At 38.0% G+C, this 21,097-nt stretch overlaps 2 protein-coding genes across 4 annotated transcripts in view; one reads left to right on the forward strand and one right to left on the reverse strand.

The window, feature by feature from the left end:
* Positions 1 to 474: 474 nt before the first annotated feature.
* LOC307143621 (pro-adrenomedullin-like) lies at positions 475 to 2,700 on the reverse strand. Its single transcript, XM_079845348.1, has 4 exons — positions 2,604 to 2,700; positions 2,047 to 2,150; positions 1,837 to 1,950; positions 475 to 1,738 (listed from the first exon to the last, which is right to left on the reverse strand). Exons 2-4 carry the CDS (start codon positions 2,136 to 2,138, stop codon positions 1,438 to 1,440), a joined length of 507 nt encoding a protein of 168 aa, XP_079701474.1. The 5' UTR covers positions 2,139 to 2,150; positions 2,604 to 2,700; the 3' UTR covers positions 475 to 1,437.
* Positions 2,701 to 6,104: 3,404 nt separating this feature from the next.
* sbf2 (SET binding factor 2) overlaps positions 6,105 to 21,097 on the forward strand; it is a 220,477-nt gene continuing 205,484 nt past the window's right edge. For 2 of the 3 annotated variants that reach the window (XM_079802011.1, XM_079802013.1), the window contains exon 1: positions 6,107 to 6,256. In XM_079802011.1, the coding sequence (XP_079658137.1) occupies positions 6,202 to 6,256 (55 nt within the window). In that variant the 5' untranslated portion in view covers positions 6,107 to 6,201. Of the gene's footprint in view, positions 6,257 to 21,097 lie in introns of all 3 variants that reach the window. The other variant, XM_079802012.1, reaches the window with a different exon arrangement.

A 21,097-nucleotide genomic window follows, 5' to 3' on the forward strand; every position in this document is an offset into this window, starting at 1 on the left:
TTAAAGAAAAAAAAAATTTCCCCCCTGACTGAATGTGTTCATTTGTGATTGGCATCATATGGTGCTTTTATATTAAGTCTACATGGGTGCAACAGTAAAAAGGTGCATTTCGGAAGTTCCATCTCATTAAGACAGGAATGGAAATTATGTGTTTAAGTGGAATGTCCTATGGAGCGCCCCTCACCTCTGCTCTACATCCCACAAACCCGCCCCCTGCAGAGCTCCCATTAAACACAGTCCTGGCCCATAGCGCCTTCAAATACAGATAACTTGAAGTGAGACTGGAAAACGGAAAGAAGGAATGCACTTGGCAGCCCGTTTGCCCTCCAGGGCCTTTAACATGTATTAACCCAGACCAGGTGCTGATCATCTGTCTGTCCACCAGGCAATCCGGACGGGGAACAATAGAGAGTCACTTTCCTTTTACTACCTATACACTTCCTGTGGAACAAACAAACGAGATCCAGAAGAAATCAGCTTTGATTGTATGCAAAAGTTTATTGAATGACAACATTAATCCATTTCACAGACACACGCGCGCACGCACAAATAAAATAGATTCCATTTACAAATATATAATTGCATAAAAAGTTATCCTATTACAACAGCTTGAGACATCCTTGACATAAATGAATATATATATATAATAACAATGCTACCTTCAATGCCCTTATTTCTTCCCTGTACAAAAATAGCTTGATCTCTGTAAGTAGTATAAAGTAATATAAAACTATTAAATAGTGATATCTTTGACCATTTTTCCCCCAAATATACATATACTTGCAATAAAAAAAGAAATAGATTGCACATATCTCTATACAAATAATAGCAATAACAGTGTTCAAGTAAGTTAGAATACAATCCTTGTGGACTGGCACAGACAATCCATATAATCAAAGGCATTCATCTTGCTTACAGTGTCCAGAAGTGATTCCAAATTAGAAACACCTTCATTGGCATTTAAAAAGTCTCTCTCTCTTTCTGTGTGTGTGTATTCCTTTCTAGAATCGTGAATCTTTCCCTGTTGAATCGGCTTGAAGTCCAAAGACTTCAAAGCTAAACTTGGGGTCGTAATCCCACCGACTGGTTCACCAGGAGGGCAGTCCATTTGTCCCAGAAGAGGAGGTTCTGCTTTTCCCTGAGGCCAGTCCACTTCAGTGCAATGATATCCAAGGCACACTTATTCAGTTGCTCCATCGGCATCTCCCCTCTTTTTTACACGGTGCTTGATGAACAGCTGCTGTTGTTTCTACGCTTCTCTTTGTGGTTTTCTCCTCCGAGGACAGCCTTCAGGAGACAAGATTGCTCTTCCAGCCCCTGTGCTTGGAGAAGAATGCGCTGGAGCACTCTTGGCAGGAGTCTGAGGCATTTGCAGAATTTCATAGTTGGCCGGCGAGCCTCTGTCGCCGCGTCCCTGAGCGCTCCCACTCTGCGCGCTCACGTCCGTCTGAGTAGCGCTTCTAGCTTGTGCAGCCGCGACTGAGAGTTTGAGCTGCTCCACAGCCTGCTGCCCTCCCGTCGCAGTGTCATTACTTTCTCTGGAACGGACCTTCGCCGCCGGCCGTACCCGAAGGGATTGATCTTGTCGACGGGTGCATTCCCGATCTTCAGCTTGTTGTTGAGGTCATGGACACGGTGAGCCAGAACATGCACCGTGCAGGTGCCGAGCGAGCAGCCCGCTCTCCTGGACTGGGTGATGGAGTTCTTGGAGCGTTTTGTCCTCATGCTGATGCCAGTGCTGGAAAGACAGACAAGGGAAGAGGACGTTAATGCATGGCTTACAGCCTTAGTTGACAGCTCCATCATGTGAAATTACTTTTGGGCATTTTTTCTTACCTGGAATGTGGCCTTAAGTTGTCTTTGACATCGTCTGGTCTGACAAACTGGCTGTTGTCTAAAGTCCTCAGTGCAGCAAGGCTCAAATCCCTTTTTGATCTCTGCAGCCGGACACTAAGCACCAAGAAGAGGAACCACGTTCATTAGAAACATTTCAACCAATGCCGAACACCACTAAAAACCCCAGATCAAATCAGCACATCAGCTTACCTTCTTTTCAGGTCGTGTTTTGCACTGTCCACACTGGGTGCAACGGTGGCCAGCAGGCAGCAGCAGAAGATTGACTGCAGAATCAGTTGCATCGTGACTGAAATCTTCAAGGAAAAAGCATCTGTTAGATATCCACTTTGAAAGAAAGCAACTGAAACCTCCAATCACCTGCATGCAACTCCCCTACTCTGTGCCAACCATGCTTTGCTCACGCTTGCACAAGAGTCCAAAATCCAAGCTATTTACACTCATCGTGCATTTATTTACAATGTCAAGCTGAGGTTGCACTTTCTACGAATAAGTAAACTTGCAAATATGCCCAAGGTCCCTGATGAGCTGCAAAATGGACAATGATGTATAAAACAGTGGATTTTTCTCCTTCTCCATCAGCACCCAATTAAAAAACTCACTCTAAAAAAGAGATTTTTTTGCCAAATAGACATGCTTCCCTGGCTTATAGATTTAAAACTACGTCTCAGTTACTTACATAACAGTACAGATAACCTGTGCATACTGAGCCTTGACACTGAGCAACTAACAGAAACACATATGCATACCTGTGTTGAAGTACTCTTGGGCTGGCTTCAGAAGTCTGAGTAGAAAGTAATCCAGAGGCTGGTGCAGCGCTGATACTCTACTAATAGTCTGACTCTCCTCAGCAGGCGTTAGTGCTTTTATACAGGAGGGAGATGGGAGGGGCCCGCGTCTGACACACTCTCTCATCCCAGCACTTCCTCCCTGTAGTTCGGGGTAATCACCTCAATTACAGCATAAAAGAGATGAAAACGAAACTGGGGATATCGACGGGTTATTGCAGATTTTTTTTAATCAGTGTTTCTGGGAATAATGGCAACCGCCAATCTGGGGAATTATTTGAAAAATGCCAGTAACATTGCTCATGATTTTTATATCTGGGTGTTGGTTGGGGGTACAACTACGATTTGTGTGTTCCTAAAAAAGACAGTCCGAATGTAAAATCAGCTTCTTGTTTCATGCACAAAACTTAATTAATATCATGGATAAAAATAATGGAGTGCAATTCATCTGGGCTTGATTTGACTCTTATTATTATTTAATGAAGCGATTTAGTTATTGGATGAGTTTATACAAAATATAATGCTCACGACAGTGTCAGAAATGAACATTAAGCTGATATTTATAGTCATTTAGAAAATAAACAGTTGATCTGTGGCTACTGAAGTACCTTTGAGATTTTCTATGCAAGAGGTAAAACTGTCTATTCCTGGGTATATGTAAACACAGATAACGGTACATTTTGGGGAGAATGCCTGCTGACCTTCACCTAGTTCTTTATATACTTGACACTAGATCAAATTACATCAAAATCAAAACTAAATTTATCTCATAATAAATCAATAAATTCCGAAATTGATTTGTAATTTTTTTTTTTTATTGAATCACCATCATTAATTTCCCATAAATGTCATCGGCTCATGTTAATTACTGTGCAATCCTGATTTATCCTTATATGGAAAGTCAGAGATTGCACAATATCCACACACTGACACCATCCAGTTGTTTGCCTCTCAGCCCATATATGGTGAATATTGTTTGTTAAACCAACATGTCATAGCCATCACAGGAATTGCTGATATTTGATCATGTATGATGAAGGGAAGGTGAGAAGTTTAGATATACCTGTGTGTCACATGTTCAGGTATGCTACAGTTACAATGAGTCCCCCGAATGTCATTGAGCAATTTCATACTGTTGTTGTTTTGGGGTGATCATAGGATGAGTTTTTTTTTAAACTGCAACATTCCTTGAGTAATGTGTCATGTAGCTCCTAACAAAAATGTACCATGAAATTCTTGGAAGTACTTTTTTGGTAAATACTAGGGATGCACAATATATCAGCCACCATATTGGTATCGGCCGACATATATGTCCATTTTTAATGTTATCGTTTTTGGCCTGATAAGAAAATGCGGCCGATATATTAAAGCCGATCAATAATGGTTTATTCCCTTCCACTGAAACACTTCAAATACGCACTGTTCGCCATGATAGTTTTGAAATGCTTGAAATATGATTGGACTCAAATAAAAAAATGGAAAATACAGTTAAGTGCACCATATCTGTCACATAGGCTACATAAAATGAAAATGAGAACATTGTGTGCTTGGGACATGGCTTTTAATGGTGAGACTTCTGGTTTTGTAACCAGGTTCTCAAAATTATATAAAAAATTATATAAAAATATATTTTTTAATTATATAAAAACAAAAAAAATATATATAAAAACTTAACGGCAAATATATCGGTTATCAGCTTTCAAAGAATTATCGTATCGGTCAAAATGTTCATATCGGTGCATCCCTAGTAAATACCATAGTATATGGTAATCATTCAGTACCTTTGAAAACTGCTTTATTCTCAATGGGAATAAAGAATATAAATTAATTACACAAAATGTATGGACAATTTCCATTTTTTAAAATAATATAAATAAACTAATATTATGTAAAACAAATAAATATATAGCCTATAGTAGAAAAACTAGTCATTTGCAAGGATCTTATAAGTACTATAATCACTACGAAACACTTTTCTGATGGTTTATGAACATAAAAGGGTGATAAAAATGCGTTCCAGTGCTGGATATGTAAAAAGTATTTAGTCTAGAAATTAGAAAAGGTCTCAAATATAACAGTTCAGTGCAAAATAGGTTTGCCAACTATTAAGACGCTATCGACCTGCGGAAGCATCTCCTATGATGAATGTTAACCTTCAGCGCTAACTAGTGGACAGATCTCTCTATTAGTTCGTCCTGTTTTGTCTGGCAAAATATTGGCTATTTAACTACGATTTATCATTGAGTCTAAACAATATTTTAGGTGGAATATAACTATATATATTTATATATAAAAAACACTATGCATGTTATGACAGCTTAATATGAGGCCTTATATGGTGTAGTGTTTTCCCTTTACACACACACATTGGTCAAATAAACAGTATGCTGATTTTTACTATTTTTTATATCAGTGAGAAGAAAAACATGTTTTACTAGAGTATAATGATATAGAATTGGGTTTTCTCTTTAAAAAATAACTAAATATAACTATCTCTAATTTCTTTAGAGGTTAAAGGTTTGAAATTAGATCCGTTAGAAATTTAGAAAAGTGATCAAATGTAGGCTAATCAGTTACATTACAAGTAATTGAAATAGTTAGACTGCTTATTACATTTTAAACTTGTAATCTGTAACCTATTGCATTTCCAAAGTAACCTTCCAACACTGTTTATACTATTATAACCTAATATGAGCCATGTTATAGTTGGTCTGGATATTATTATATGGTTACGATGTGAGTAATGTGTTGTCATTAGCTGGTCCAAAAGGATCTAGATTATGAATAATGTGGACTGGTGGGTCTAAGATTGACGTGGTAGCATGGTTAGAGCTGGTAAACCACAACCTGCTACCAAAACCAGCTTAACTAGATATGACATTCCAGTATAGGGCTGTAAAATAATAATACTTATGCACTTTTTCAAACTTACAATCACACTTTTGCCGATCATCTGTCCCCATTTTACCTGAGAAAAACAAACAAACAGTTAAAGTGGTGAATTGAGTTCAAAGGTTAATCATTATCACATATTAGGCTACGTGAAATGCTATTTTTTATATTATTTTGAAACATTTATAGGGTTGTGGCATCATAACAGCAATATAGGCTACATTAAATGTTATTTTTAATATTATTTCGAAACATTCATAGGGTTGTGACATCATAAAAACCTTATTAGGCAACATGAAATGCTATTTTTAATATTATATTGAAACATTCTTAGTGACATCATAAAAACAAAAGCTAATTCTGAGGCATGATGCTTTGACCGACTTTTGCATAGTAGCTGAGAAGTTAAACAAACAAACATGACTGAAATTGCCAGCAGTATAACATTAATCGACATTATTACCGTCGTAAGAAATTCCTTTCAGTGTATGAGTATATTAATATCTCTAGAGTAAGTGAATGCACGCGCAGGACCCACGCCCATGCACGGTCCGACAACTGCCCGTCCGCGCAGGCGCACTGGCCCTCTCTGTGTCAAACATGGCTGTGCTTTTGAAGAAAGAAAAATGCTGAATTGTGTTGCAGAGTTTCGCCAAAAGAGGAAACCATGGCTAGACTTGCTGATTATTTTACAGTGGTGGGATACGACCAGGAGAAAGCTGGTAAGTTGCGGTGTGTGTTTGGAGGAGTGTTGTGATTTATTTAGGCCGTTAGCAACAAACAGTGCTGCTGCTGTGGTTCAAGAGATTAATGGATGGATTTCACTTTCTTTGACGTGTTATAATCGGTATCAATAGCAATTACGCGTCGGTTACCAACACTGATTATTGATGTTTGTGTTTATGAATTACGTGCTTGTCTAATAATGGGAGCTTTAAAGCTGACTTTGATGGGGTGGTCCTTGCTTTTGTTTTGATATGTATATACAACACCGCTCAGGCGAATGTTTTATGATAACATTCTGTATAATGTGTTTTAATTTGATATATGAGTGTTTTAGTCAGTAAATCTCAGCACACACCTACTGTAATTTGTCGCGTGTAAATGTAAACAGTGAAAATAAAGCGCGCGCGCGATGATTCATGCGGTTACTTGGTTACTAATGTGCATTCAAGCCGCACGCATTGATCTCTAAATGGCGTATTAAGCGCACTATCCCGCATTGATTTCCACATTTGGCCCTGAGGTTTGGCTCATTTAAGAGCGGTCTCTCTGTGTGTGGATCCGCCGGAGAGCTCTTCCTGTGTTGTGGAAAGCGGATGCAGAGGAAACAGGACTTTACGTGTCTCGAGCTGTGCGTAATCGTGTGGAGTGAGTCTACAGGTGCTGTCATCTACAGCACATCATCATGTTTGCATGATGGAAACCGCACGTGCGCACACACACACACACACACGATGCTGTAAAGTCATGTTCTCCACTATCCTTTATTATTAGCCCTTTGACTGTCACATGAAATACGTGCAGTGTCTATTTCTTTCACTTCTGTTCATTATGAACATTGATTAAAGGGTTAGTTAACCCAAAAATGAAAATTCTCCTCAAGCCATCCTAGGTGTATACAGTGTTGGGGAAGCTACTCTGAAACAGTAGTTTGACAAGCTACAAGCTAGTTATACATGAAAGTAGTTAAACTACAGTCAAGCTACCCTTCTGAAAAAGTAGTTAGATACACACTACAAGTTACTACCAAAATGTAGCTAGCTACATCGAAACTACTTCGATTTTTTTTACAATTAAATTGCATATTTACAAAATAACTGAATAATCGTTAATGAAGAATGTTTTAAGTTAAATGTTTGGGGTTTAAAACAACACAATGCAATACAATTATGATAAGAGTAAAGTTTTATTTTGTAAACTATCCAAATATACGATACTCAAATGTAGTCTATATCTCAAACTGACTGTCAAAGTGTAAAATCGCTACAAATGTCATGTCCCATCAATGCAATAACAAAATATAAGCAACTTTGATACACAGGAGTAGACAAAAATGCATGCATATATAGGCTATATGCGTATGGAGGACCAAATTACTCAAAATGAAATAATGAAATAAATAATGAATTTAATAAAACAACAATTAAATATACCGGTTTATTCTGAAATAATTAAATAATTAATTAAATAATTTTATAATTAACTAATTAATTTAATTAATTATTAATTCAATAAATAAATCTATTTATTTTGTATTTATTTTATATTTTCATGTAATTTCGCTAAATAAATATACATTTATTTATGTATTTAATAATTAATTAAATTAATTAGTTAATTATGAAATTAATTAATTAATTTTTTAATTAATTATTTAATTATTTCAGAATAAACTGGTACATTTATTTGTTGTTTTATTGAATTAATTATTTATTGAATTATTTCATTTTGAGTAATTTAGTCCTCCATATATGCGATGTTAGGACGTGATCAAATAAGAAGAAAACTGTGCTGCTTCAATGCATTGCAGGCTCATCAAAACACAAAACAGAATGTAGCTTTTGGTCACGCTACACCGCTACTTGCTGGAAAAAGAAGTTAGCTTCTGGAAAAGCTACATTGTTTTAAAAGCAACTGAGCTACTGACAAGCTACTGAAAAATGTAGTTAAGTTGGTAGCTTAGCTACTTGTAGTTAACTACTCCCCAACACTGGGTGTATATGACTTTCTTCTTTCAGCCCAACACAATTAGAGTTATATAAAAAAAATATCCTGGCTCTTCCAATCTAGCTTCAGTCCATAATATATTACAAATGGTACCATAGATTTTGAATAGGGGTGCACCGATCCGACTTTTTCAGTCCCGATACCGATACCGATGCCTGGGCTTTGTGTATCTGTCGATACCCGATACCGATCCGATATATTGTTGAATTAATAATAAACTGTATATCTTCCACCTTATACCTTCCTTGAAGAGACTAAAGGCACCAGACTTTACTAACTAAACATAACTAAGACAAAATAACAGATGAATGTAAAGTGTTGAATTCTTATTTATTTAAAAAACAATTGTGCATTCAAATCTAAAATAGAATGTAATCTAACTTCTTTAAATAAATAAAATGTAGCAGTGGAAACAAAAAACAGTCAAACATACAATAGTAATCTGACAGTTACCAAACATTTTTTACACTACAGATAATTGTTTTGGTATATAATCATATCAATATTAAAAAGTAGCATTACAAATTAACAAATAGTCTAATTTTCTATCATATGCAATTTAATAAAAATTTTCAGCTAGCTAATAACAACTTTGTTCTGGTTTCACCTCACTCCAGATTAAATGATTGTAGGCTAGGCCTATTTATTTTACTACACATTGTCAACAGAAATAAGATGAAATACTGTTGATAATTAAAAATAATTCTTACTACCCACTCTTGCTAAAATGGGTAAGCACACTTGTGTTCTCATTTCAGTTGCGTTCTGAGTAAATTAATAAACTGAGTTCTTGAGTTCAGTGTTGGACGGATCAGTTGTTCTGGCCAGTCGTTAAAATGATTCGGTTCAAAGGAGTCATTAGGTCACGAATCGGACATTAGCAGACGCGTTGTGTGCGAATCCCGTCTGTTAGAACATCGCGAAAGATGTCAACACACAGAAAACACTTCATAACTGGATATAATTTGTCTCCCGCTTATTGAAAGTATGCTTTATGTCAGCTGGTCAGAGAAGAGTCAATGTTTTTTGAGCGCAATTCACACCCAGTGATAATTCAAGGACAAAATTGTCCGAATGTGTCACGTGCAACATGGTTTCGGTCTTCCGAGCTTTTGATTTGGATTAATATGTGAAATATGAGAGCGAACACTGATTATTTTGAAGACCCGGAGAGCGCGCGCGGGGGAGGAGCTCTCAGATCGGTCTCTCTGTCACTCAGTCACAAGCGCAGCATCTGTTCTACATCACTCGTAAATCACAATAACTCATCAAATTAGGCTTTGGCCGTCAAAAAAATGTCAATGCAGGAAAGACCCTGACTTTGCAGTAATACCCTCGAAACAGCGACGAACTAGTTGGCGTGGCAAGCGTGAAATATCTCCTCCACACAGCCGACTCTCTGGCTCGCTCCAATTTCTAGCATGCGACACACGTGAAGCTGACGAATGACGTAGGTTCTGCTGCGACGGAAAAAAACACCTGGATCGGCTTGTGGATCTGTTCATTTTTCCGATCCCCGATCCAGCTATTTTGTCAGTATCGCGGCCGATATCCGATCCTAATATCGGATCGGTGCACCCCTAATTTTGAAGCCCAAAAAAAGTGAATCCACACGGCTCCATGGTGTTAATAAAGGCCTTCTGAAGCGAAGCGATGTGTTTTTCTAAGAAAAATACCATATTTATAACTTTATAAACTATAATCACTGGCTTCCATTAATGGCTGTACACGAGATGAGTTCCAGCTGAAGAGTGACAGTGGGAGTCGAGTGACCGCCGTACGCCCGTTGCCGGAAGCCAGTGATTATAGTTTATAAGTTAAGTTATAAATATGGATATTTTCTTTTTTTAAAAATGCATCGCTTTGCTTCAGAAGGCCTTTATTAACCCTGTGGAGTCGTACTTTAATGCTAGATGAATGCGCTTTTTTGGGCATCAAAATCTAAGGTACCATTCACTCCCATTCTAAAGCTTGGATTAGCCATAGCCAGGATATTTTTTAATGTAACTCTGATTGTATTCGTCTGGAAGAAGAAAGTCATACACCTAGGATGGCTTGAGGGTGAGTAAATTATGGGATGATTAAAATTTTTGGGTGAAATTACTCTTTAACGAAGAAATGCCACTATAGTGTCAAAAAACGAATATAGAATTTGATACATGAATTTCTACTAAAGCAGACTATTTTCATAAAATGCATAGTAGCCATATCACTAAATAAAATATCACCCTCTATCTACCAAATAGCCTAATATGTGTTATTAAGATTATATTTAATTATTTTGTTTTATGATCAAAGATCTGTAGTTTTTACAGCGGGAGCAAAACATATAATGCAATTCAATACAATGATGGCTGATAAATATACAAATAAATGTTCCTCAGAAGCCTGATTTATCATATTTGTTATATTAGGATTTTTTTCTAGAAAATCTAGAAAAAGTTGCTTCAAGTGTTCATCTTGAAATATTACTAACAATATAAAAGTTATTCTTACATTTACTTCACTTCAAAATCATTAACGTTTTCACAGTCAAAAAAGCTGAAAGGGAACGATACTAGAATGATACTAAAAGTTGTTTTACTTGCTAAAAACCATAAACGTCATGTTCAAATGAAGGTTTGAGGGCCCTGACTGGACCATAGATGTTTTATTTATCACAAACATCTCTTCTGCGTGTCTTATTCTGGCCTGGTTGTACCAGACTCCCAGTCTGGCCACTCTCCATTGACAAGCGTTAACTTCCTTGAAGGCGGGTACTCTTAAAATTTAAAACTATCGGATTTGCCCAGAGTCACTCTGGATCTGCCATAACCAATCACTAACATTTGGTCGTGACGTATGTCATCTCAAATTAGTGCACAACATCAACGTCATCGTTCTCAGCCACTCCCTCTGTTCGCTGATTGGACCGGTTAAAATTTGACCGGAGAAAACCAGAGAATATACCACAATCCCAGACGGAGCACTGAAGGAAAATTAAGCCGAAGTACATAGGAGGGCGGAGCCAGGCTAGTCTTATTCCACTGGTAAGGTGTTAAATATGCTTTATAAACTTGTTAACTTCTACAGCTGTAATATTACATTCATTATAAAAATCAGCTTGTCTGGCTATCACCAGACCAACCTCAATTTAAGATTGAACATTGGTCTGGGGAGTCTGCTCTGTATTTTCTACTGCACACGCGAGCATAAACGCGCATAATTCAAAGGACTCTGTATGCAATTGGATAGTCCTTCAACCAATCAGACCACAAGAGGCGGGATCAGCGGGCAACGACCCATCGCCTCTCTATCCGTCATCGTGATAATCCCGCCAATAGCGGGCCAGGTGGATAAGCCAGTCTGTGATTGGTTCCCGCAAAAGTGTAACCGAAGCAGTAGAAATGAATGTACGGGTTTCCAGACTTGAGTTGCAGGGCGAAATCAAATCGCCGGCAGATCAGGCTGGATTTACCCAGTCTAAAAATCAGCATTAATTATACAGTAATATTTCAGTGGGCAGAGATACACTAGGGTGACCAAACGTCCTGTTTTTCCCAGGACATGTCCTGTTTTCAAGTCCTGTCCCAGCCCTAATATAACTTTTTTTTCTATCCATACAGAGAGGGCATGCTTTAAATGTATTGAAATTAATAAGGAATCTTTGAGTAAACTCTGAGTATCATTTGAGTATCTCATTGCCCTGGTTTTCGGTAATCAAAATATGGTCACCCGAAGATACACAAAATGGAATAGAAAATGGAATGAGGATCTGAGCCCACTGCCAATGCAGAGACCGTTTTGGAGGGCTGAAAATAAATCATTGACTGAAACTGTGACGTTTCATTAGCGCCGCTTCCACGATGGCAGCGTCTGTGTCATACACACAAAGTAGATGAGCTGCAACGGGTAGACATGTCAGCTGTGCGCAGCTATAAGTTTCTTAAAGGTCCCATTTTTCGTGTTTTTTTGAAGCTTTGATTGTGTTTACAGTGTGCAATATAACATGTGTTCATGTTTCATGTGTAAAAAAACACAGTGTTTTTCACACAATTTACTTATCTGTATACTGCTGTTTTCACTGTCCTCGAAACGGCCTGAGAATTTACTCGTTCTATGAAGTCCCTCCTTCAGAAATACGTAACGAGTTCTGATTGGGCCAGCGGTTCCCGTGTTGTGATTCGACAGCAGCTTACACACGTTGCCCGGAAAGGTCACGTCTCTTACCATAACGGGGAGATGAACGCGCTCAAACTACAGCCCCTGAAGGCAAAACAAAGGTGATTTGACTCCGGGATGAAAATAACAGCGTCTGAACGACATGGCGACAAACGCAACCGAACCGAACCGAACCGAACCGAACGCAACACTTCCTCTTCTCCACGAGGGAGCAACAAGACCACGCCCCCCTTTTCGCGTATTCTTGTGGGCGGAGGTTAGTCGACAAACTGCTCTACTGACGTAATTAAAGCAGGAAATACCAGGATGTAGCCCTAACCGGCCGTTCGCTGTAGGCTTTGAAAGGGAACTTCTGTCAAATAAAATATCTCGCTTGGCATTGAACTTTGAGCTTTATAATTTTACAGGTATTATTTATGCTCTAACAGCAACATTACACACTAACTAAAGTTTGAAAAATGGGATCACGAAGAACAGGACCTTTAATAAAATAACTTTAATTTCCGTTTCAGTAATTGTGAGCCGGACTCCAGGCATTTCCACAGTCATTCTTATGATGTGGCCTGTGTCTTATCTGAATGAACAACTGTTTATGTTTTGTAGGAGTCTTGGTAATGCTGCTGTGTTTTTCTCAGCAATTCTAAGCATCCATAGAGTTCAAATGAGTGAAGCCTTTCTTTCAGTTTGTCAAAGACCCTGACTCGCTTCTATGAGGGCATCAGATAAGCTGGCTTTCCTCCAGGCATCAGACTTTAAGGGCTGCTCTTTCTGAGTCTCTGTCACTTGTGGCATATGAATAGGTAAGCAGTGTCCTCCGTTTTAGGCTCATACAGATTTCCAGTGCATAAATGGCTGTGTTGTGCTGGGGAACTCTGTGTTCCTGGCGTCTGTGGGGGGTTGTGTGAATTCAGGAATCATCCTCACACAAAAAAGTGTGGCTGGAATTTGTATCCCCCATTAGATAAAGTTAATAAAATAAATGAGAAGGGATTGCATATTCCTAATTTAGAAGATGTTTCTCGGAGCACTTTTCTAAAAGAACTGCTCAGAGAGAGCTTTTCCCTCTATTTTGTCACGTAATGTTATTGGAGTGAATGATGATATGAACCTTTGCAAAGCATTAGTTGAGAATGTTTCTTGGAACATGCAGAGTATCGTTTTAGATACGAAACCAACCTGAATATTTCCTTTCTTCTCATTCCTTTTAACTGGATTAATATTTTACATATATAAAAAAAAGAAGGCTGTCACCACCACTAGGGATGGGCGATACCGACCACTTATTTTGTTTTCGATACGATACCAATACTTTCAAGACCAGTATCGCCGATACGATACCGCTAAACCAAGGCACCGCTTAAAGGCATTTGGACCTTCAATATGCCTTAGTTGGAACTTAGATTATATTTTTGTTTACACATGGTTCAAATGTTTATTTATAGTGGTAATCATGGAAATCTACAAATACTAAAGGTTAACTGGGGTCATAAAACCATGATTTATTTTCATAAGGGACAACCTTTCAAAATGCAACCTTTTTTTCTGACATTGTTTATTAACATAGAACATGATAAATATGAACTCTTTACATTCCATTTAAATAAGTGTTTGAACAAACTATGTAGGCTACAGTAACTTTTTTGTTTATTGTGAAATTACTCAAAAATTTCGAAATTAAATTTTTTTTTTCTTCTGATGAGCATTGCTGTGGGCTGCGTTGCCGTTTCCTAAAGCATAAAAGCATGGTTTCTTTTGATACATTTGGGAATCGCAGCTCTGTTTGAATACAGTGTCCGCTCTCTCTGTGATTGATTTGTTCGGTCTTGCAGCATTTGCGTGCGTTCAGATCATTGTTCAGATGAGCATGGAAATAGTCCTATACTACAAAATTATTAATAGGGCCTTATCTAGTGAAACCATCGGCCATTTAAAAAAAATTAAATAATAATGTATACACTTTTTAACCTAAATTGCTCATGTTGTGACGTGCCACGGATTGGGCAATCACGTTGGAAAGGTCATGCTAGACGTAGGCGGAAGTAACCCTTAAACGCATACTTCGGGTCTTTAGCGACCCGGGACGTCTTTCACTACCCTCCCCCTCATTCATTTTTTAAAGTTAGACATCAACCTTCTAAGTGTTCCTCAATCTATTCATTATAAACAGTGTTTGAAAGAAAAAAAAATTAAATCAAATTCAAATACATTTTTTGTAAAAGTGTATAGGGTCGCTAGTGACCAGAGGGATGTAAAAGTGTATTTTTTTTGGTAACACTTTACAATAAGGTCTCATTTGTTAACATTAGTTAATGTATTAATTAACGTACTAACAATGAGCAATACATCTCTTGCCGTATTTATTAATCTTTGTTAAAGGGTTAGTTCACCCAAAAATGAAAATTCTGTCATTAATGACTTACCCTCATGTCGTTCGACACCCGTAAGACCTCCGTTCATCTTCGGAACGCAAATGAAGATATTTTAGTTGAAATCTGATGGCTCTGAAAGGCCTCCATTGGCACAATGCACGGTTCACTCTCAAGACCCTTAAAAGGTACTAAAGACGTTGTTACAAAGTCCATCTCACTACAGTGGTTCTACAATAACTTTATGAATCGGCGAGAATAGTTTTTGTGCGCAAAAAACCCCTAAATAACGACTTATATAGTGATGACGATTTCAAAACACGGCATCATGAAGCTTCGAAGCGCTATGAATCAGTGAGTCGAATCATGATTCGGATCGCGTGTCAAACCGCCAAACTGCTGAAATTTGGCGATCCAAACTGCTCATTCGACTCACTGATTCATAACGCTTCGAAGCTTCATGATGCCGTGTTTTGAAATCGTCATCACTATATAAGTCGTTATTTAGGGGTTTTTTTGCGCAAAAAAACTATTCTCGCCGATTCTTAAAAATAATTGTAGAACCACTGTAGTGAGATGGACTTTGTAACGACGTCTTTAGTACCTTTTAAGGGTCTTGAGAGTGAACCGTGCCATTGTGCCAATGGAGGCCTTTCAGAGCCATCAGATTTCAACTAAAATATTTTCATTTGTGTTCCGAAGATGAACGGAGGTCTTACGGGTGTCGAACGACATGAGGGTAAGTAATTAATGACAGAATTTTCATTTTTGGGTGAACTAACCCTTTAACATTACTTTAAAGGTGCAGTGTGTGATTTTTAGTGGCATCTAGTGGTGAGGTTGTGAATTGCAACCGCTCACCCCTCCCTTTCGAAGCACATAGAGAAGCTACGAGGGCCGACACAGGACAAAAATGTCGTCGTCGGAGAGAGCAGAGAGTGACTAGCACTCTGTAGAGAAGTTTGTCCGTTTAGGGCTACTGTAGAAACATGGCGGCCGCAAAATGGTGACTTCACTGTAAAGGGACCCGCAGTGTATGACGATAGAAACGGCTCATTCTAAGGTAATAAAAACGGTACGTTTGTAAGGTCTTTATACTCCACTGAAAACATTAAATTGCATTTCTATCAATAGATCCTCATAAATACTACACACTGAACCTTTAATAAAATACAGCTGATCATTGTTTGTTCATGTTAGTTCACAGTGCATTAACTATTAACAAATACAATTTCTGTTTTTAATTAAGTAGTAAATGTTGAAATTAACATTGAGATTAACTGAGAATTAGTTTGTTTTGAATGAACTGAGATTAATAAATGCCGTAGATCAACTAATGTTAACCAATGAAACCTTATGGTAAAGTGTTACCATTTTTTTCTGCGCAACAGTAATTGAATCTCTGATGACTCAGAAAGGCACCTTTATTCTTCAATGTGCCAATGTCTGGCACACTATAATGATGTTACGCTTCACTCATAATTACTGCAGGCATAAAACAAAACAATACACAAGAATTATCTGCTAAACTTGAAATGGCTCAGCAATTTGAACAGTTTGATTGACTTTACGCAATCAAATATTAGTGTCACTGTCACTTGATGGTGGATTTGTGGTGAAGAAGCTATCAGCAAGCAAAATGTAGATTTTTGATTGTGAGATTGTGAGTCGGATGATAAATGACGATGACAGTGATGATGGTAAAACGCTCAAATTCCAAAAGGTAATGAAATATGCTTTATTTTATTCTTTTGTAATTGCTATTAAAATATCAAAAGAGTTTTAGGGCGTTTTCACACCTGAAAGTCCGCACCAAGGTCCGAACTGAAGTTCATGTTTTGATACATTTTATACATTCGGTTAGTTTTGGTTTGGTTTCACATTGCAATTATGCGAGCGCACTAGAGAACTTTACATGACACACTTGCGTCCACTCGTCATCATCTATGTGGGCGGCATCTGGACATTGATTGGTTCGTAAACGGACGTGCGTCTGACGTCAGCGTCTTTGACAAGATGAATGAACGGACGCATATCGTTGCCACTATTGAACAGTGTGCATTGCTTGACTATTTTCTTTTCGTTACGTTTAAAAGTGGACATTTCAAGCTTTATATACACATTTTTCTCATGTTTGTGAGACAAGTAGCTGCTGAGTTTCGGTTTATTTGAGACGCGCTCCAGTTCATGTGTAAAGCATGTGATCGCTCCCGCGATTATTGTCTGCTATAGACTATTTGCTTCTTATTTATTAAATCCAGGCAATTATCTGATTAAACGTTGATTAAAATTAAGAGACAATTTATACGAAACGGAATTCACATTAAAGAAAGGCTTTCTAAGCAAAATCATACAACATTTCTTTCTAAATCATTTCTGACCTTCTGTCTTCGGACATATTGCGCATCTTTTCACTTTTCATAATCAATCTAGCCTAGATTGAATTTAAAAATAATATTATAATATTTAAACATAAACAGGAACTTCCTGCAAATGGTCTGAAAGTCTGAACCATACAGAAAATGCTTTCACACTAGAAACTAACCGAACCTTTGTTCAGTTTGATCCGGACCGAGACTACCTCTTTCCGTCTGACCAAATTTCGTCTGTTTGGTCTGGACCGTGGTACGGGGGAGGTTTCACACCTGTCATTTTGATTCGGACCAAACTGAAAAGTCCGAAAATTCGGACCAAACAAGGTAGGTGTGAAAACGCCCTTAAACTATTGCGGCAGAAAGCGAGCCATATAGATCTGGGTCACTAAAGACCCGAATATGTAATAATAATTGGTGAAACATGCATGCATTTAAGGGTTGAATTAAAATATATAATTTTTTGTTCTGGGGCCAGTGAAATTGGCAGCAGGGCAAGTAAAAATCTACCTCACTGACCTGACTGTGCCAGAAGAAGAATAATTTTTTTTATACTCATTATGGTTTTATTTGGATAATTCTGTTATCCTTTACTCACCCTCATGTCATTCCAAGCCTGTGTGACTTTCTTCCTTCTGTGGAACACAAAATATATTCTGTAAAATGTGTCAGCGGAGTCCACTATTGTTTTGGACCCAATTGACTTTCATTGAATGGACAAAAACAGTTGAAACTTCTTCAAAAATATCTTGTTTTGTGTTTCACAGAAGAAGGCCAAGTTCAAAGTTGTTTAGAGAGAGTAAGCTGTTGTATGAGGTATTGTGATATGTCAAAGTCCCTTTCAGGCAAGTCATTTCACTCGGCCATCTTTGAAATGCCTCTCGGGCAGCTATTTCAGTCATGCAAGTGCAGATCCTATTTCTTTGAATGGGGAAACGTCAATTCTCCAAAGCTGTTCACCAAGCTTACGATTAAAGTTCATTTTTTTAAAATCACCAATGAAATCTGACAACAACTGTCAACAAATTTTGACGAAAAACTCAATATTGCCCATTTATGGTCATTTCTGTATATCTAAAGTCTTTATGAGGTCTTTGTCTTTTTGGTAAGTGTGACTTACTGCATTTGTCAGGAACAAATATTATAAAGCTATAGCATTTATTGTAAAAAATAAGTGACTGGCTATAAATGATGCTGCTGTATATGATGGTCATTAGCAAAGGGAGAAGAAACATGATTTCATTTATAGTATCATCATAAAATGAGTGGGCTCACAAGCCTTGCAGTTTATTTTCTATACAAGATCCTGTATTGATTTAACTTGCCTGCTGAAAAATGAATTACATAATGTAAGTAAAACCTGGTGTGAAACACTAAATATATCGTGAACAAAACAGGGTGTTTTCAAGCATTTCCATTTGCAGATGTTTATGTGATCTCTCCTTTTTTGACTTGACAGCTGTGAACCCTTGGGAATAGTGGCATGCAGTGATCAAATCTGGACCTTAATGTTGGAAACTTTTTCAGTTTCTGATGAGTCGGTCCTTGTATTGGAGTCCTGCAACAAATTTGCTGGTGTTAGTGGATGAGCAATGAGTTTATTTTAATGGATGGCTGTAGTGTTTAATAATTCGCTTTTTTAAGAAGTAGGCTGCTTTACAAAATAGTCCACACGAATGGGATTTATATATTAAGCAAGATTCTGGCATGTTCAGTTTGAATTATGAACTTTTCAAAATGTCCCGCTCCTTTATTAAAGCTGCAGTCCATAACTTTTTGCGCTCTAGCGGTTAATAAACTGCATGCGTCTTGCTGAAGAACATTGCAGCCGGATCTACTTCTCTCTGTTTATGTCTATGGTGAGTCACGCAGGGACTGTGCTCCTCCTACAAGACCGATCTGAAATAGTCCCAATATATTCAGGGTAAGACAAAAACACGGTTTGGAAAATGGATTCATGTTGTACATTCTCATTATATAATTTTTGAAAATCTTGAACACAAAAAAAGTTACGGACAGCAGCTTTAAAGTGTCAATAGTACTGCGCTACACGTATTTACATACTGCGTACATTATAGCAAATTCTCTTGAGACATCAGCGACCAGCCCTATAACATTAACATATTTTTGCCTAAATATTGGAGTGTTAATTTAGTTTCAGAACATTTATGTTGTGTTTTCCATTAAAATTTAGATTTCTGGATTATAAATAATTTATATCTGTCATTGGTCATGCTCAACTGTAGATATCGGGATTGGCATCGGCCACTGACCAGAAACAGTGAAATTGTTAATGTATTGTGAATATTCTATACATCACCTTGAACTACTTTGCCTGTAGGTAATGAGTTCCAGCTTAGGTGAAGTTTGCACGGATAACAACAGCTTGTGCCAGAAGAAAATTGGTTTGATCAAATGAAGCTTGTTGTTCTTGATTGTCATGCTGTCATTTTGTGTGTTTGCTCTTCAGATTCTGAATCATAAACACGATATTATAGTCATTTGTTTGGGGAATTAAAGGGTTACTTCAGCGATTTAGCATTAAAGCTGCACTATTTAAGATTTTTTCAGTAAAATATCCAAAAACCACTAGGCCAGTGTTATATATTTTGTTCAGTTGAGTACTTACAATATCCGAAATGTTTCCAACTATTTGTAAATCGTGAGAAATTGCTATTTTAACCAAGGAACCAGGACGTGTGAGGGAGTCGCCTGTTGATTGTGTCATATCTGCGTTACCCTCGGTTTTCGGTTTAATTTAGCAGAAATGCTTTACTCTTACGGCAATGTGTGACAAGCGTCATAGCAGCCGCAGAGCAAACGTCATAACTTCCTTTTCAACACACTCAGATGTATCTAATATGATAAACAGAGCTGCATTACCTCATACTCATGAACGAAAAAGCGGAAATGGCGCCGGCGACTGGCATAATAGAAGTCCCGCTGCTTTTTGGCCAGAGGCTAGAGATACAGCCAGTAGTAGGACTTCCGCATGTTTTCAACTAGGGCTGGGCGATAAAACGATAACGATAATTATTGCGAAGTCCCGCTGCTCGCAAGGCGTGTGTTCCGCTCTTCTTATTAACAATCGCTCCAGCGGCCTTGCTCAGCTCCCACAACACTCAGTCCTGCTCTGCTTCATATCCCACTGAGACGAGAGATTTATGCATTTTATGTAGCCTATGATGACGCATATGTCGTCATCGGAGGCTTTTTGGCCAGAGGCTAGAGATACAGCCAGTAGTAGGACTTCCGCATGTTTTCAACTAGGGCTGGGCGATAAAAGGATAACGATAATTATTGCGAAATAATTTTCCTCGATAAAACGATAACAACAGTTCGATAAGTGCTCGATATAATGCTTACGCGCTATGCGTAACGCTGCGCATGCGGTGTGCAGACCGGGCTTCTGGTTAATAATATTCTACTCTATTAATATTTATTTTATTAGTAATAAATAAATCTACCTCAGTTTTGATCAATTGTTCACCTGTTTGGGAAGTGTTTGTCATGTTTTGACAATACGGCCGTGAATGAATTCCGGTTGGCCGTGCTCATTTTAGTTTCAGTTTAAAATTAGCGCCAATTTGGGGGTGGGTTGCTTGAATTGTGGGTTCATGAAAACACCACAACAAAACAGTACAATGACAAACTCACTTAAATAGGCGCATTTCGCTTTGAAACCAAATCTTCCGCGATCATCTGGTCTGTCAGCTCCTCATTCTCTGATGAATGAAATCTGACTCCTGCTGCGTTTGTGCTGCGACTCTCATTCGGCTCACGCTGTACTGAGCAGACACGTTCAGTTTTTAATTGTAGTGTCTGTTCTCTAACTGAACTAAATTTTCATTACTATAAAAATCAAAACGACGGTGGGGTGTTGCCGCGGTGGGCAAGTGATGTAACGAAGCAAGTGCATTCTGGGAGCTGTTGT

Source organism: Gobio gobio (genome assembly GCF_949357685.1).
Source record: "Gobio gobio genome assembly, chromosome: 2".
Lineage (NCBI taxonomy): Eukaryota > Metazoa > Chordata > Actinopteri > Cypriniformes > Gobionidae > Gobio > Gobio gobio.

Coding starts and splice junctions, on each gene's coding strand:
- LOC307143621 (XM_079845348.1), bottom strand. CDS start 2,138: ATGCAACTGATTCTGCAGTCAATCTTCTGCTGCTGCCTGCTGGCCACC. Junction 1,951..2,046: donor AAACACGACCTGAAAAGAAG/GTAAGCTGATGT, acceptor CTTGGTGCTTAG/TGTCCGGCTGCAGAGATCAA. Junction 1,739..1,836: donor AACTTAAGGCCACATTCCAG/GTAAGAAAAAAT, acceptor CTGTCTTTCCAG/CACTGGCATCAGCATGAGGA.